Source organism: Ovis aries, chromosome 1, assembly GCF_016772045.2.
Source record: "Ovis aries strain OAR_USU_Benz2616 breed Rambouillet chromosome 1, ARS-UI_Ramb_v3.0, whole genome shotgun sequence".
Classification (NCBI taxonomy): Eukaryota; Metazoa; Chordata; class Mammalia; order Artiodactyla; family Bovidae; genus Ovis; species Ovis aries.
Window position 1 is genome coordinate 77,519,810 of NC_056054.1, and position 16,237 is coordinate 77,536,046.

Here is a 16,237-nt window from a genome sequence, read left to right on the forward strand (position 1 = left end):
GCACTAAACAGATCTATTGTGAGTGATTATCTCTGGGGTCTCGTTTGTTTTGTTTGTTGTTTCGTATTTGTCATAGATGGCTTCAATGCATCTCTTGGTAGTTAAAAAAAGTTATTTTACCTTTCTATAGTATCAGGAAGTTGTTTGAGTCTGTTGCTTCCCATATCAAGCCACTCAAGAGCAGGCATGTTCAACACAGCAGGAGGGATTGTAGTAAAGAGGTTCATACTCAAATCAAGGTGAGTAAGCTTTAACAAATTGCTGAGCTGAAAAGGAAGGCAAAGTGTTTCAAAATGTCCACAATGTAAGCTACTACAACACTCACATTGGTAAAGGAGATATTTCACGTCAAGTGTTTACGTTATGCTTGGGCTTTATTTAGTCGTAGAAATCCATAGCAAATCTGAGAGAACAATAAAGCTAAATAACCTCCAGATAAATGAAAAGTTCTCATAGAAAGTTCATCTATTCAGAGAAAACATATCTTCCAAAATCACCAAGCTCCGGGGTTTAGAGCACCCACCCGGCAGAAGCTTTTGTTTTTCTTTCTGTGAGTATGTTTTCCTTTTCTCTAGTGGTGGAGATTTTCTTGGGAAAACCCAAAGTTCAGAATAATGGTTATCTTTGTTAAACCTTCTTTCTTTGTGCCTGATGCTTTACACATGTTATCTCAGTCATAGTATTTACTGTTTGGTAAATTCTGTTTTTTAAAACCAATAAAAAGTTGATTAAGACTAACAGCACCAGTGTGCTCAGCTTAAGAAAGCAAATATATTGATATCACTGTAGCCTGGTAGGCTGCAGTCCATGGGGTCGCTAGGAGTCGGATACAACTGAGCGACTTCACTTTCACTTTTCACTTTCATGCATTGGAGAAGGAAATGACAACCCACTCCAGTGTTCTTGCCTGGAGAATCCCAGGGATGGGGGAGCCTGGTGGGCTGCCGTCTCCGGGGTCGCAGAGTCAGACACGACTGAAGTGACCTAGCAGCAGCAGCAGCCCTCTATATATATCTCCCTTCTTCCTCTTGAAAGATAACTCTATCCTGAATTTGGTATCTATTATTCCCATGCATTTTCAAATGTTTTTATTACTATACATAAATACATGTTTTCTATGTTTTTCTCTATATATATTACTATTATGTGTATTTTTTCAGAAACAAAATTATCTTTTTATATGTTTTTAAAGATGATACTATACTTAACCTTTCTTTAACTTGCTTTTTTCTCTCAGTGTCAGTCTTTATATGAATTCATGTTGATGCATACAGCTCTAGTTTAGTCATTAACTTTACAAAGTTAGTACCTTTTTTCCCTTTTACGGACAAAATGGTTTAGAGAGACCATGTGACTAGAAATGATGGAGCTATGATGTGCACTCAAGTTTTCATGGACCTAAAGTCACAAAATTTCTAAATTTCTCTTTCTTCTGTAGAGAACGTAAGAATTTAGTTAAGTTTTACAAAAGATTCTCCATTTAGTTAGGCAATTCTGTGTTTTCTTTCTGTCTCAGGGCACATCCAGATTCATTGCACAGCTAACTAAAACTTGAAAAAATGCAGAGATACAGTGATTATGGGTAGTGCAAAAAGGCAGTTTTCCATTTAGTAGGTGATATTTCTCCAACTTTGGAATTCAAGTGATGAAAAAAAAACACTTTTTCAAAACTTGTCATCAGATTTAAAATTTTTCAGATGGTTCAGAATTGTATATAAAATGATTATTTTTGCATTAGCATAATTGTTTGTGTGTTACAGCGTTGCATCTTAATGGCTTAGAGGTACATCTCCTGTAACAGGATTTCTCAATGGTGCTAAGATCCTTTGGTTCTAGAAGAATGAAGAAAAATATTAAAACCATTATAACCTAAATCTTCATTTTGTATATGTGAAAACTGAGACCTAGGTTAGGTAAAGTGGTATGTTCAAGGCCACACAGCTACCTTTAAGCCACACTTGGAAATAATTCCAGGCTCATGATCTCAGTTCAGTATCTGTTCCTATAAAAGCTTTAAGTAAAGACATTAAGGTTAAGATAGGTTATTAGACACACCCAAATTCACTTTTTACTGACAGAACCAAAACTAAAAACAAAATCAATAATTAGGAATTAGAAATGAAATATTTATTGGCCCTCTCTTAGATAAAAAGAAATTGTCCCTATGATCATGATTTTCATCATAATCAAGTATGATAACCAAGACAAGGTGGGAAAGGGGAATAGTCTCTTGAGTTTTATTCTTTTACATAACTCTTATCCTGCAAAATCATTGTTTTCTAGGCAAAGCACCATGGAAATTTCCTTTGCTGATTCATAAGAGCCTTAAATATGCTTGAAAAATAATATAAAAGTCTGTATCTCTATGATCAGTTTTACCAATAACAAGATATACCAATAAAAGTTTGAAGCCTTCACAAGCCTATTGCCTTGGCTTTTCCTTGATAGAGCCTGGGAAGCTAGCAAATATACTTCCTAATCTGAAGAATTCGTGTCTTTTCACTTCACCTGTATCTCAAAAGCTGATCACCTGTAAAAACCAAGAGATAAAAAAGAGTTCTTCTATCACCATGCTGCCTGTTCTTTATGATAAGGACATTCATTTAGTATTATGTAATTACTTCATACTGAGCTGAGCCTTCAATTCTGGGAATAGAAATGATTCTCACTCTGGCCTTCAAAGAGATCACAGTCTAGTCAACAAATAATGTCGGTACTGTGCCAATAATAGAAATATCTTTTATGCTAAATAGGTCTTTCTCTAATTAAAAACATACATTATAATAATAAATTGTTTCCTCTATATTTTCTGAAATTTATAGCATTTTTTATTAGTGTTATTTTTAGTGATCATACAGGGGAGAAGTAAGTCACTAGTAGATGGAAAATATAATCATAGGCATTTACATCATTCTGACCTCTTGTGGAAGATCACTTATGTCTCTGTTAACAGCAAGTTCAAGTTTCTCCAAGCTGGCACAGTAACTTAGTTCCATGGGGACAGTTTTTATTCTATTGTAGCTAAGAATCAGTTCCTGAAGTCTAGTGAGCAGTCCTATGGAAAAATAATACACAGTAAATAGCAGAGGGATATAAAATACTGTTTCCAGTTATTGAGTATTACAGCATAACTTACTTTCCAGGTTCAAATTGGGAAATTCACATTTAGCCTCTTCCCTTTTCCTGGTATGTGTCCTGCCCCTTTTTCAGAAAAGCAGCAGATGATTTATCAGTACATGCAAAAAAATTTTTTTGTTCTGGTTTATCTGTACTATATCCTGACCAGTTTTCCATTTGGGGATTTTTTTCCCTCCATTTAAAGAATTTTATCTAATTTTTCTTTCTTGTCTTCAATCAGTTCCCTTGTAGGAGGAATAACTGAACTAACAATATTGTTTCCAGAATCAATACAATATTTCCAATACAATATTATTTCCAAAGAGACTTTTCTTGCATTAAAACCTCATCTTGAATCACCTCAGTAAACCCAGAAGCTTGGATCCCCTGGAAGCTTCAATTCAGATGTTTAGAGTTTTCTCAAGATGTAGGACTATATAAAGATGAGATCTTTATTCCATGTATCAAAAAAAATTCTCAATAAAAAACAGGAATAGAAGCAATCTTCCTTACCAATTCCTCGAGGTATCTCAGAAATTGTGTTTCGAGATAAATCTAACACAATAAGGTTCTGGAACCTTCCAATGAATTCAGGAATTTTCAGCAAGCCAATTCTATGAAGTTGCCATTCCTGTAGCTGGTTCAGTTTTAGTAGAGAAGAAGGGAGAGTCTAAACTCAAGTAAAAGAAATGACAGAGTTACTATATTACTTAAATTATTTCAGTATCATGCCACATTGAAATGTGATTGTAGAGATATTACTTGATTTGTAAAAGAAATTAGGCATATTTTTTCTTTAGTGAATTACATTTCCAAGTGCTTTGTGCTACTTCTAAGTTTTAAGAACTTTACTTTCCAAGGGGGATGCTAAACCTTCAAACCCCAGTCAGAATAACATAAACAAAAATAAGGTATTTTAGTCAATATTGCTCACACATAGAGCTGTGTTCTAAAGACTATTAGGCTTAATGAGAGTACATATGTTATTGAAAATGAGAATATGGTGGTTAATTGACATAGAAAAAAGATCATTTTAATCAATAATTCAAACTTCTCTTCCCTTTCTCTTTTTAAAATTACTTATTTTTGGCTGCTCTGGGTCTTTATTGCTGCGTGCAGGCTTTCTCCAGTTGGGGTGAGTGGGGGCTAGTCTCTAGTTGCTGTGGCCTCTCTTGTCAAGAAGCACAGGCTCTAAGCAGGCAGGCTTCAGTAGTCGCAGCACACAGACTCAGGTGCCCCGTGGTATATGGGGTCTTCCAGGACGAGGGATAGAACTTGTCCCCTGCATTGGCAGGGGGATTCTTAACCACTGGACCACCAGGAATGTCCCTTTCCTTTCTGTTTCAAAATAGTATCATGTTTTAAAGACGATTTTCTTTTAAATTAAAGAGTTTTAAAATTTCAACTATTCTGAACTCTATGCCTTTTCTCTATTAGCCTAAAGTAGCCAAAAGACAAAGGCGGTAACCACCTTGCTAAATACACCAATGTGTATGAAGACAAACACTGAATTAAGGGATAAAGTTGGCCCTTGTTAAAATTAGATGAGGCCTAACATACAATAATTAAACAGATATCTGTTTGTATATGTGTATGTGAGTATGTGAAAGAGAAAGGGAGGGAAGGAGAGAAAGAGAAGATAATATGAATCCAATTGTGGACCTAAGAAAAATTAATAAACATTTCCATTTTGTGAACTTTTAACTGAGCATTAGCTTTGGAAAGCAATATGATTTTTGTTAAGCAGTCTTTATGAAAAATGAGAAAATGCTTATTAGAAGGATTAGTGGAGAAAATATTACAAATGACTTAAATTTAGGCAGCATTAAAGCACACTGGTTGAATTTTTGAACAAAAAAGTTGGGAAGTTATGTTCATTTTCAGTTCCTATTGCCCAAATTCATTTGGTATTACACACTATTAAAATCAGAATTCCTATTTCAGTCTTAAGCACATAGTCTAAGAATCATTCTCTCAACTCTCCCACAAAATGCAAAATATAAAAAATATTGCTTCTATAAAGCTTACCTTCCATTCCTCTTTTTCTATCTTTAAAATGACTCTCCCATCTTCCTTGGTGACCTTTTCTCTTAGCTTGGTTAAGCATACTCGTTCTTCCCAGATTCGCACCAGCCTAGGAGACCAGGAAATCATTTTAGGTCACAGGTAGTAACATAGGTAGCATTCACTTTTGTATGAAAAAGTAACCCATCAAAAACAAACATTTGATTGACAGTATCTGGAAATCAGACAAGAATTATTTTGTAAGACATTTGATTAATATGATAAAGGCCCTCTTTTTAATGTTTTGAAAAGTATTATACCTCTCCTTAGATTTTTTGCAACAGATTTGTTTAGATATAATTCACATACCATAAAAATCTGACACAGTTTGGTGTTTTCTGGTATATCTGCAGAGCTGTGCAACCATTACCACTCTCTGATCTGAAACATTTTCAGCACTTAAGAAAGAAACCCCATGCCTGAGCAGTCACTCCCCATTCCTCCCTCCCTCAGCCGCTGGCAGCCAATAACCTCCTTTCTATATCTATGTATTTGCCTATTGTAGATATTTCATATAAAACGTATTCTATAATATTTGGTGTTTTGTGTAGCAGGGTTTTCTCCAAAATTTGTGCATGTGTGTATCAGTACTTATTTCCTTTTTATAGAAGAAGAATATTCTACTCCATCAGTTCAGTTCAGTTCAGTTGCTCAGTTGTGTCCAACTCTTTGCGACCCCAAGGACTGCAGCACGCCAGTCCCCCCTGTCCATCACCAACTCCCAGAGCCTACCCAAACTCATGTCCATTAAGTCAGTGATGCCATCCAACCGTCTCAACCTCTGTCGTCCCCTTCTCCTCCTGCCTTCAATCTTTCCCAGCATCAGGTCTTTTCAAATGAGTCAGCTCTTCACATCAGTACTAGAGTTTCAGCTTCAACATCAGTCCTTCCAATGAACACTCAGGACTGATCTCAAGGATGGACTGGTTGGATCTCCTTGCAGTCCAAGATACTCTCAAGAGTCTTCTCCAACACCACAGTTCGAAAGCATCGATTCTACAGTGCTCAGCTTTCTTTATAGTCCAACTCTCACACCCATACGTGACAACTGGAAAAACCATAGCCTTGATTAGATAGACCTTTGTTGGCAAAGTAATATCTCTGCTTTTTAATATGCTGTCTAGGTTGGTCTTAACTTAACTTTCAAGGAGTAAGCGTCTTTTAATTTCATGGCTGCAGTCACCATCTGCAGTGATTTTGGAACCCAAAAAAATAAAGTCAGTCACTGATGGGGGCATCTTTTTTCCATGAAGTGATGGGACTGGATGCTATGATCTTAGTTTTCTGAATGTTGAGTTTTAAGCCAACTTTTTCACTCTCCTCTTTCACTTTCATCAAGAGGCTCTTTAGTTCTTCTTCACTTTCTGCCATAAGGGTGGTGTCATCTGCATATCTGAGGTTATTGGTATTTTTTCCAGCAATCTTGATTCCAGCTTGTGGTTCATCTATCCCAGTGTTTCTCATGATGTACTCTGCATAATAAGTTAAATAAGCAGGGTGACAATATACAGCCTTGATGTACTCCTTTCCCAGTTTGGAACTAGTCTGATGTTCCATTTCCAGTTCTAACTGTTGCTTCCTGACCTGCATACAGATTTCTCAAGAGGCAGGTTAGGTGGTCTGGTATTCCTATCTCTTTCAGAATTTTCCACAGTTTATTGTGATCCACACGGTCAAAGGCTTTGGCATAGTCAATAAGGCAGAAATAGATGTTTTACTGAAACTCTCTTGCTTTTTCCATGATCCAGCGGATGCTGGCACTTTGATCTCTGGTTGCTCTGCCTTTTCTAAAACCAGCTTGAACATCTGGAAGTTCACAGTTCATGTATTGCTGAAGCCTGGCTTGAAGAATTTTGAGCATTACTTTACTAGTGTGTGAGATGAGTGCAGTTGTGCGGTAGTTTGAGCATTCTTTGGCATTGCGTTTCTTTGGGATTGGAATGAAAACTGACCTTTTCCAGTCCTGTGGCCACTGCTGAGTTTTCCAAATGTGCTGGCATATTGAGTGCAGCACTTTCACAGCATCATCTTTTAGGATTGAAATAGCTCAACTGGAATTCTGTCACCTCCACAAGCTTTGTTCGTAGTGATGCTTTCTAAGGCCCACTTGACCTCGCATTCCAGGATGTCTGGCTCTAGGTTGGAGATCACACCATTGTGATTATCTGGGTCATAAAGATCTTTTTTGTACAGTTCTTCTGTGTATTCTTGCCACCTCTTCTTATTATCTTCTGCTTCTGTTAGGTCCATACCATTTCTGTCCTTTATTGAGCCCATCTTTGCATGAAATGTTCCCTTTGTATCTCTAATTTTCATGAAGGGATCTCTAGTCTTTCCCATTCTGTTGTTTTCCTCTATTTCTTTGCATTGATCGCTGAGGAAGGCTTTCTTATCTCTCCTTGCTATTCTTTGGAACTCTGCATTCAGATGCTTATATCTTTCCTTTTCTCCTTTGCTTTTTGCTTCTCTTCTTTTCACAGCTATTTGTAAGGCCTCCCCAGACAGCCATTTTGCTTTTTTGCATTTCTTTTCCATGGAGATGGTCTTGATCCCTGTCTCCTATACAATGTCACAAACCTCTGTCCACAGTTCATCAGGCACTCTGTCTATCAGATCTAGTCCCTTAAATTCTACTGCATGGATATACCAAATTTGTTGACCCATTCATCAGTTGATGGACATTTTTAACTATTATAAATAGTGCTGCTATGAATATTCACGTAAAATTTTCAGATAGATCTATGTTTTCATTTCTCTTGAGTGTGTATATTCCTAGGAGTGGAATTGCTGGATCACTTCATAAATCTACATTTAACTTTTTTAAACCAAACTGTGTCCAAATTGCTTGCATCATTTTCCCTTCCCACCAGCAGTGTATGAGGGCTCTAGTTGCTCCATAGCTTTGCCTACAGTTGTTAGTGTCCATCTTCTTGATCATAGCTATCCTAGTGGGTGTGAAGTGGTACCTCATTGTTGTTTTGATTTGCATTTATTAAATATCTAATCTATAGATATCTAGTTTAAAAGTTTTTAAAAGGCTTGCAAATAATATAGTTCAACTTCAGAGTTAAATTGTATATTACTATATTCCATTTTATCCAGATTTAGTTTTCCAGATATAAAAATGCACAAAATTCTGGAATTATATCCTATTGAATTTTGGTTCATAGCAAAAATACATAATGTCAAGTTATAAAAATGAGTAACAAAAGGTTGCAGAAGGTTACCAATTCCTATACTAGAAATTTTTCACGTATGAAAAATAAAGAATGAGTTTAGAATTGAAAGTTTTACACTTTTAGCCTATTAGAATGATAAAGAATAAACAAAATATAAGCAATCATCATAGAACATAGATTTAATCAATTTGAATATTTATTTACCAAAATTCTCTTGACATCTGAGAGTTAATATATATTCTTAGCAATTTTACATACTAATTGACCTTCAGGGAGGGTTTTATTTTGATGAACAGAAAACCAAATATCTCTAAAAGTGTAATATTTGCTATCTTTATATGTTTGTGTTTGCAAAATATTTCTATGGAGCCTACATATTTTCATCCACTACTTTTCTGAAAATTAATTTGCTAAAAATTGCACTGTGGCAACGGCTGTGTGTGGCCTTCCAGACTGAACAGTCGCTCAGTCATGCCCAACTCTTTGCGACCCCATGGACTGTAGCCCATCAGGATCCTCTGTCCATGGAATTTTCCAGGCAAGGATACTGGGGTGGGTTGCCATTTCCTTCTCCAGGGGATCTTCCCAATCCAGGACTGAACCCAGGTCTCCTGCATTGCAAGTGGATGCTTTACCGCCTGAGCTACTAGGGAAGCCCTAGTAGGGAAGCTTCCAATAAATGTGATTAAATGAGACAAAATATATAATGCCTTCTATTCAATTATACCATGTTTTATAAAAATAGACTATTCAAATGGTAGACATAATGATTATTAATTACTTACTGCTCACTGAGATATACATATTCCAGAGTAAGATAAAATGTTGAGCAATGAGGTATCTTACTCCCTACACTCTAACTTCAATTGAAGATCTCCATTAAGCACCTATTATATGCCAAATATTATGTTAGACTTTGTGGATACAAAAACCTCTGTCCTTAATGAGTTTATAGTGAGGATAACTATTACCAGATAAGTTTATTTCCATCTCTTTAATGATTCACTTATTCTTTCTGGCTCTGTGTGATCTAAATCCGGAATGTATTACTTAATTCAGAAACCATGGACAAGACATCTCACTTCCAAGGATTTTGCCAATAATATATGGGGTTTGGATTAAGTAATATCTAGTGTTTCTTCTAGATTTAATATTCTGTAATTCCTACACTGCTTATTTTAAGCTTGAGGCTCTTTCAAGTTTTAAATAGAAATTTTCTATCTCCTCTAAAACCCTTTTATTACACTCTAAAGCCTTTCTCAAATGTCATTATATCAACTCAAACCCAAGTGCTTAATTTTTTTCCAGGCAACCTTGTATCAAAAGACAGAACAGTTTCTGTTTACACCTAAGGCTTGGGGGACTTCCCTGGTGGTGCAGTGGTTAAGACTTCATGCTTCCACTACAGGAAGCATGGGTTGGATTACTAGTGGGGGAACTTAAGATCCCATGGTGCAACCAAAGTTTTTAGTTAAATCTCTAGCCACTCTTAGCTGAGAAAAGAGCATTAGATTACATTCTTGCCTTTTCTTGTCCCTTGCCTGTTTTGTGCAGAGAAAATTGAAGCTGCTGAAATTAAATGATTCTTAGCCAGACATGTTTAAAATTAATAGGTGAAATTCAGGAGTAAAGAAATAACTCATGATTTCTGACCACTGTTTTTTAAAAAATTGGATAGGATTTATTAAGAGTACTTGAGTTAACAGAGAACAGTCTTATGGTTGCCAAGGATGGGAGTGTTGGAGGGGGGAGGATTGGGAGTTTGGGATTAGCAGATATAAAGTAGTATATATAGGATGGAAAAACAACAAGGAACTATATTCAATAGCCTGTGATAAACCGTAATGGAAAAGAATATGAAAAAGGATATATATATGTGTGTGTGTATAACTGAGTCACTGCTATACAGCAGAAATTAATATGACATTGTAAATCAACTATATTTCAGTAAAATTTTTAAAAAAGAGCACTCAAGTTTGTCATAATTGTATAATATAAATATAATAGGTTTTGTAAGAGTAGTTTTACTGTAAAGAGTCAATCTAGGGAAATTTAAGACCTGAGGTTAATAGAATGCTTACTGAGTCAGATTGCTTATGTATGAATACTAGTGGATACCAGTTCCACATTTATTAGCAGTATGATCTTTGACAAGTTACCTAGGCCTATCCTTCAGGTTTTCCGTCTTTAAAATGGAGAAAATAACATCACCCATGTGTCACAGAGATTGCTTATCATTCTCCAATATGTTATTTCTCTTCTTCCTCATAATAGATCCTCTAAATATAACTGGGCACAAGACTTCATTTAGCCATCCTCCCTTGCAGTTAGGAATGGGTCATATGAAGCTTTGGCTAGTGAGATGTTAGCAGAAATAGTAATGTGTGCAACTTCCGGCTAGCTGGAATCAAGTACGTTGGCCACAGTTGGTCTATCTATGTATTTCGGGCCATGAAGTAACTAAAGTCTGTTCCTAAAGGAATGGAAACCATGCCCAGTTGAGCAACAAGATAAAAAGCCTGAATGTCTGACGCAGTGGAGTGCTATGCCAGTCCTCTTCTTTGCTGGGAGAATACCAGTGATTCCAAGTTTTTGCACTCCCTCCAAGTTACCAAAGTATAAATCTTTATTTGTCTAAACAAGTCATACAATCTCATTCCCCTAAAAGGTTACTAGATTAGGAGTATAAAAATGACCTGATTCTGGCCAATGAGAGGTAAAGGAGAGGCTAGCTAGGGGACCTCAGAAAGGTACTTTCATTCTTAAATAAGAAACAGAAATAAATATGATTGTTCCCACTCTTCCGATGACATAACGGTATCTGGCTGCGATGCCTGAAAGTGTACCAGCCACCCTGCAACACTGAGAGAAGCTACCCTGAGGACCAAACTGGCATACCAAGATTAGCTGTGGAAGGTGGAAGAAGCAGAGTCCAGAAAATTGTGGAAGCTTTGGAACTGCCTAAACTCAGGACTTCCCTATTGTTTAAGCCGTTTTTAGTCGTGTTTTCTTTTATTAGCTGACACAAGACCATTTTTTAAAATGAGATATAATTGGCATATAAGATTATATTAAGTCTAAGTGTACAACATGATGGCTAGATATTTGTACATATTGCCAAACACTGAACATTGCCATTCAATATTTAGAGGGATCTACTGAGTGATATAATGGGAGCTATATGGAGTCGATGAGGACAGGGGCTAGCCTTGCAAAAGTAATGCGATACTTTGGAAACATCCAATGAGGAAAGTAGGTATGTATCAATAAGGCAGAGGAAATGAGAGTCAAACTATCACCCAAATAGAGGACTCAGGTGATCCACAGTGGCCCTGGCTGGAACTCACAGCTATTTAGTTAGGTGAGAATCGACTGAACTTTCTAATGCAAGATGTTGTTTTAGCTCCTAGGGAATCTAATGTTGAACAAACAATCTCTGAAAGTAGACTGTTGCTGCTGCTGCTGCTAAGTCACTTCAGTCATGTCCGACTCTGTGCGACCCCATCGACGGCAGCCCACCGGGCTCCGCCGTCCCTGGGATTCTCCAGGCAAGAACACTGGAGTGGGTTGCATTTCCTCCTCCAGTGAAAAGCAGACTAAATGGTACTGATTGAACTTTGGTGAATGTTGAGCAGACTCCTAGGATAATCACTGAATTCATCTGTCCTTTTTGTGGCCCGCACCGTATGGCCACACTTCACTGTCAGGTGCTTCCTTTAGTTATATTTTGAGTTTTCTGTAGATAAAAACCTCTATAAAATTCAATAATAAGGCAACGAATAAATGCTATTTTAATAATGAAGATGTTATAAATTCTTGTTAATTCAAAACAATAAACATGTTTTAGCATACTTTTGTTGGAATTCCTTCTCTCGCTTCAGGTCTTCATTGAGTTTCTTTATTCTTTTTTCCCAAACTTCCTTTACAGCATTGACAGCCCCAGTACTAACCACATTTTCTGACATGATTTCTCCACATTGTCACAGGGTCACCGACTTCATTAAATTTTGAATAACTGAATCACAGATGCCATCTCAGAAAGGACCTGATTGAACGAGATTGGGGTGGGGGGGGGGAATGTGTTTCAGAATGTTTATTGAGTGCCATAATGAACATAATAACTTACATTTATTGAACACATTCTACGATTCCAAGACTATTTAATGTACTTTACATGCCATATTTCACTTAAGAATTCTCATAAAAATGTCTTGACATGGGTACTTTTATTGTCTTTGTATAAAGAGAATAAAATCGAGCCCTAGAAAAGGTAGCTAAGTGGTTTACATCCTGTCTCTAGTAAGTGACAGAGGGTGGAACTGACGCCAAGTCTACTTCCTTTGTTACTATTAATTCGCAGTAATGAAAAACTGCAACTACTTTACATGTCCAGTTATAGGGAAATATGCAGTAATGGATATACAACATGAGCAGGCATCTTGACAGAGCTACTTAATTAGATCCTATATACACAAGCTGGAATTCAGTTAAGTAAATATAGTGGGATTGTTTGCCCTTGTGGAAAATAAATTGCAAATGGACTCATCTAACATTGAGGATTGTGACCTGAATCTCGGAAAAGAGAGGCAAACAATAATAGGGGAATTGTTATGTAAGTCACGGTAAGTCTATTTGATGAGATGTTCTTTGCCTCTCATATAGTGGTATTGATTTTTCACCAAATTAACTAGCAATAATGAAAGAGTTTGATTCACAATTAATTATTTCTTCAAAACTCAAGAAGTAAAAGATGTCCACAATTACCACTTCTATTCAACACTATATTGAAATGCAGTAAAGCAATATCGTGACTGAAATAGACAGGTATACAGTTTGGAAAAGGAGAAGTAAAATTTGCAGCAGCATAGGGAAAACGGTGCCCTCATACACCAAATGTGACCGCGCACATTGCTATAGTCTCTATGGAGAGAATTTTGGTAACATCTATCAAACTTAAAGTCACACACTTGTAGGAATTTACACTGAAAATATTTTCCATTTTAAAATGACACATTACAAAATTATTCACTGCAGGGTTTTTCATGACAGCAAAAGGTTGGAAACAACAATAACTTTCTACCAGTAAATTACAGTAGATGTATATTATGAGGAATTATATAGCTCCATAAAGAAGGAAAAGCATGTTATACACTGATAAAGCATGATATCCAAAATGTATGACTATGACACCAATTTATCCATTCTAAATAATGTGGATATTTAGATCCCAAATTTTTGCTCTAATGAGCAAAACTGTTTCTGAAATTCCTGTTCTTACCTTCTTGATGCTCAAGTGGTATTATTTCTACTGAGTATACCCAGAATTAGAATTGTTAGGTCACTATGTTCAAATTGATAAGATAGAGGCCAATTGTTTTCCTTGTACAGTTGTAGTAAGTAATTTCCCATGGAAAACAAGTGGCCTCTACCTTAATTACAGAAACAGTTTCCATTGGAAATTGTTTCCCCATTGATGTATCCTCATCCCATATTACTGCATAAAATGATATCTCATCATGATCATAATTTATGTTTTTCAGATTATTAACTGCTCCAGGCTAATAAAGATTGCCCAACTAAATAAAAGACAAAATCCTGTGTATTATTTACAAGGGCATACCTAAAACATGAAAATAGAAAAAATGGAAGGCACAAAATAGAAAAAGATCAGTCTAGGTTTATACCCAAGAGAAGTTAAAATATATGTTCACACAAAAACTTGTACACGAATGTTGATAGTAGCATTATTCACAATGGCCCCAAAGTGGAAAACAAGTAGCTGAGAAGTGGAAACAAATGGCCATTAACTAATAGATGGCTATTAATGAACAAAATGTGACATATCCATACAATGGAATGTTATTCTGGCATGAAAAGGAACCTAAGCACTGCTACATCATGGGGAAACTGAGTAAAATGATGCTGATAGAAGACACCAAACACCAAAAATTGTATTATCCCATTTATATGAAATGTCCAGAATAGGCAAATCCATGAAGAAAGAATGTAGATTAATGATAACCATGGGGCTTTGCTGAGGGTACAAAGTTTCTTTCCTGAGTGATGAAAATCAACTTTTGAAATAAATCAACTTATGAAAAAGCAAAGATTATTTATGGCTAAAAAGACAGAATGTAATACATCTTCAAAATATAAAAATTAAAGTCCTTTTAATAGGGTGTAGAAGAAGGATATGAGAAAATAGGGGGTGAGGGAAATAAGAGATATAGTCTATACTTTATGGAATGAGAGAGATTAAAGTATTGAAGCTATAAGGCAACAAAAAAAGAAATTAAAAGAGATATAACTCTATGGGAGTGCAGGTGAATTTAAGCATCATCTTTCATAATGAAACAATAGATAATGTCTAAAGCTGAGAAGGCACAGCATACTGCCTTTGAAAAAGAAAAAAAGTATTAAGGAGGTAACCACTGAAAACTAAATACTGAAATAGTTAAAATGGTTACTTTTAGGGTGATAAAAATGGGGTACATAATATTGCTTTTTCACTATTAATCTCCTCTAAATTACTGATTTCTTTAAAACTATGTAATTTGTGTGTGAGAGACAGAAAGGCAAAGACAGAGAAGAAGAAAAATGTATTAAAAAAGGGAAAGGTTTAACATTTGAGGATGAATATATAATTACTGATATGCAGGAAATTATTAGGAGGAGGTCCTAACTTAAAGCAATAAATGCAGCATTCAAATGGGGACAGATTTGCAAGATCTTTCTCCCAACAAGAAACTAGTATTTATGCTGATAATCCAACCCTCTGGGTATTAATATCACTGTCCAGTTATAATTTATTGTCTCAGATGTAAATAGGTTTGAAGCATGCATTTATCAGATAATAATTAAAATCTCAAGTACCTACATGTAAATGTGTATTTTACTAGACATGTATAATTTCATGTGCCAATTCATTTCCCCATTTCCCATTAAACTTTGATTAACCATCAACTTTCCCATAATAGTAACCAATGTTCCCTCGAGGAAAACAAGTCAGTAGTGATATATGCATTTCTGCCTCCGACATGGGATTGTGTTCTCTACCTTGGTTATCACAACAGAAAAACAGAAACCACAGCAGTGAAGTGAGCATGGCTGTGACATGACTGAGGAGTCAACTCCCCAGAGTCAAAAGAAAACAAAAGAAATACAATCTCTGAAGAAACACTTCCTGATTTCTGGGGAAGTCAGTCTTCCAGAGGAGGGCAACTAGACGAATGACTATGAACCTCCAAAGAGACTTTTAAATTCAGTTCCAACTTTAGTTGTACCTTCCAGCAAACACAGACACAGTAAAAACATCAGCAGCTATCTATAAGTCAAGAGTAGGAAAAAAAAAATGTTTTTGAAAAATACGTACCGTGGTCAGTGCATACAGGAGCTGACATGTCCAAAGTTAGTGTATCAACTAGGAGTGGACTGAAGGCAGAATTGTTTTCAGTGTGGCTCCCAGTGATGAAAATCCTCAGACTGTAGCTGGGTGAAATGTAATGTCAGCCTAGTTCTAATTTTAGTTCATGGACAAAGCTGAGAATAGCAAAAATCACATGGAGCTTCTGTGCAAAGGACCAACTGATAACATACGTGAGTGTATTCTGTGTGCTGCAAAATGCTGTGCTGCAGGTATTATAAAACTATCATGCATGCATGCATGCTAAGTTGCTTCAGTCATGTCCAACTCTTTGCAAGCCTATGGACTGTAGCCCACCAGGCTCCTCTGTCCATAGAATTTTCCAGACAAAAATACTTGAGTGAGTTGCCATTTCCTACTCCAGAGGATCTTCTTGACCTGGGGGTTGAACACGCATCTCCTGCGTCTCCTGCATTGGTTGGCAGGTTCTTTATCACTAGCAACACCTGGGAAG

General features: G+C 36.3%; 1 protein-coding gene across 4 annotated transcripts in view; it reads right to left on the minus strand.

The window, feature by feature from the left end:
- LRRC39 (leucine rich repeat containing 39) overlaps positions 1-15,846 on the minus strand; it is a 21,492-nt gene extending 5,646 nt beyond the window's left edge. For 3 of the 4 annotated variants that reach the window (XM_027972344.2, XM_042251402.2, XM_060412141.1), the window contains exons 1-6: positions 15,733-15,846; positions 12,213-12,405; positions 5,146-5,251; positions 3,631-3,787; positions 2,919-3,055; positions 121-266 (exon numbers count right to left, since the gene is read on the minus strand). In XM_027972344.2, coding sequence (XP_027828145.1) covers positions 121-266; positions 2,919-3,055; positions 3,631-3,787; positions 5,146-5,251; positions 12,213-12,325 — 659 coding nt within the window. In that variant the 5' untranslated portion in view covers positions 12,326-12,405; positions 15,733-15,846. The remainder of the gene's footprint in view (positions 1-120; positions 267-2,918; positions 3,056-3,630; positions 3,788-5,145; positions 5,252-12,212; positions 12,406-15,732) is intronic. The other variant, XM_027972348.2, reaches the window with a different exon arrangement.
- Between the last annotated feature and the right edge of the window lie 391 nt (positions 15,847-16,237).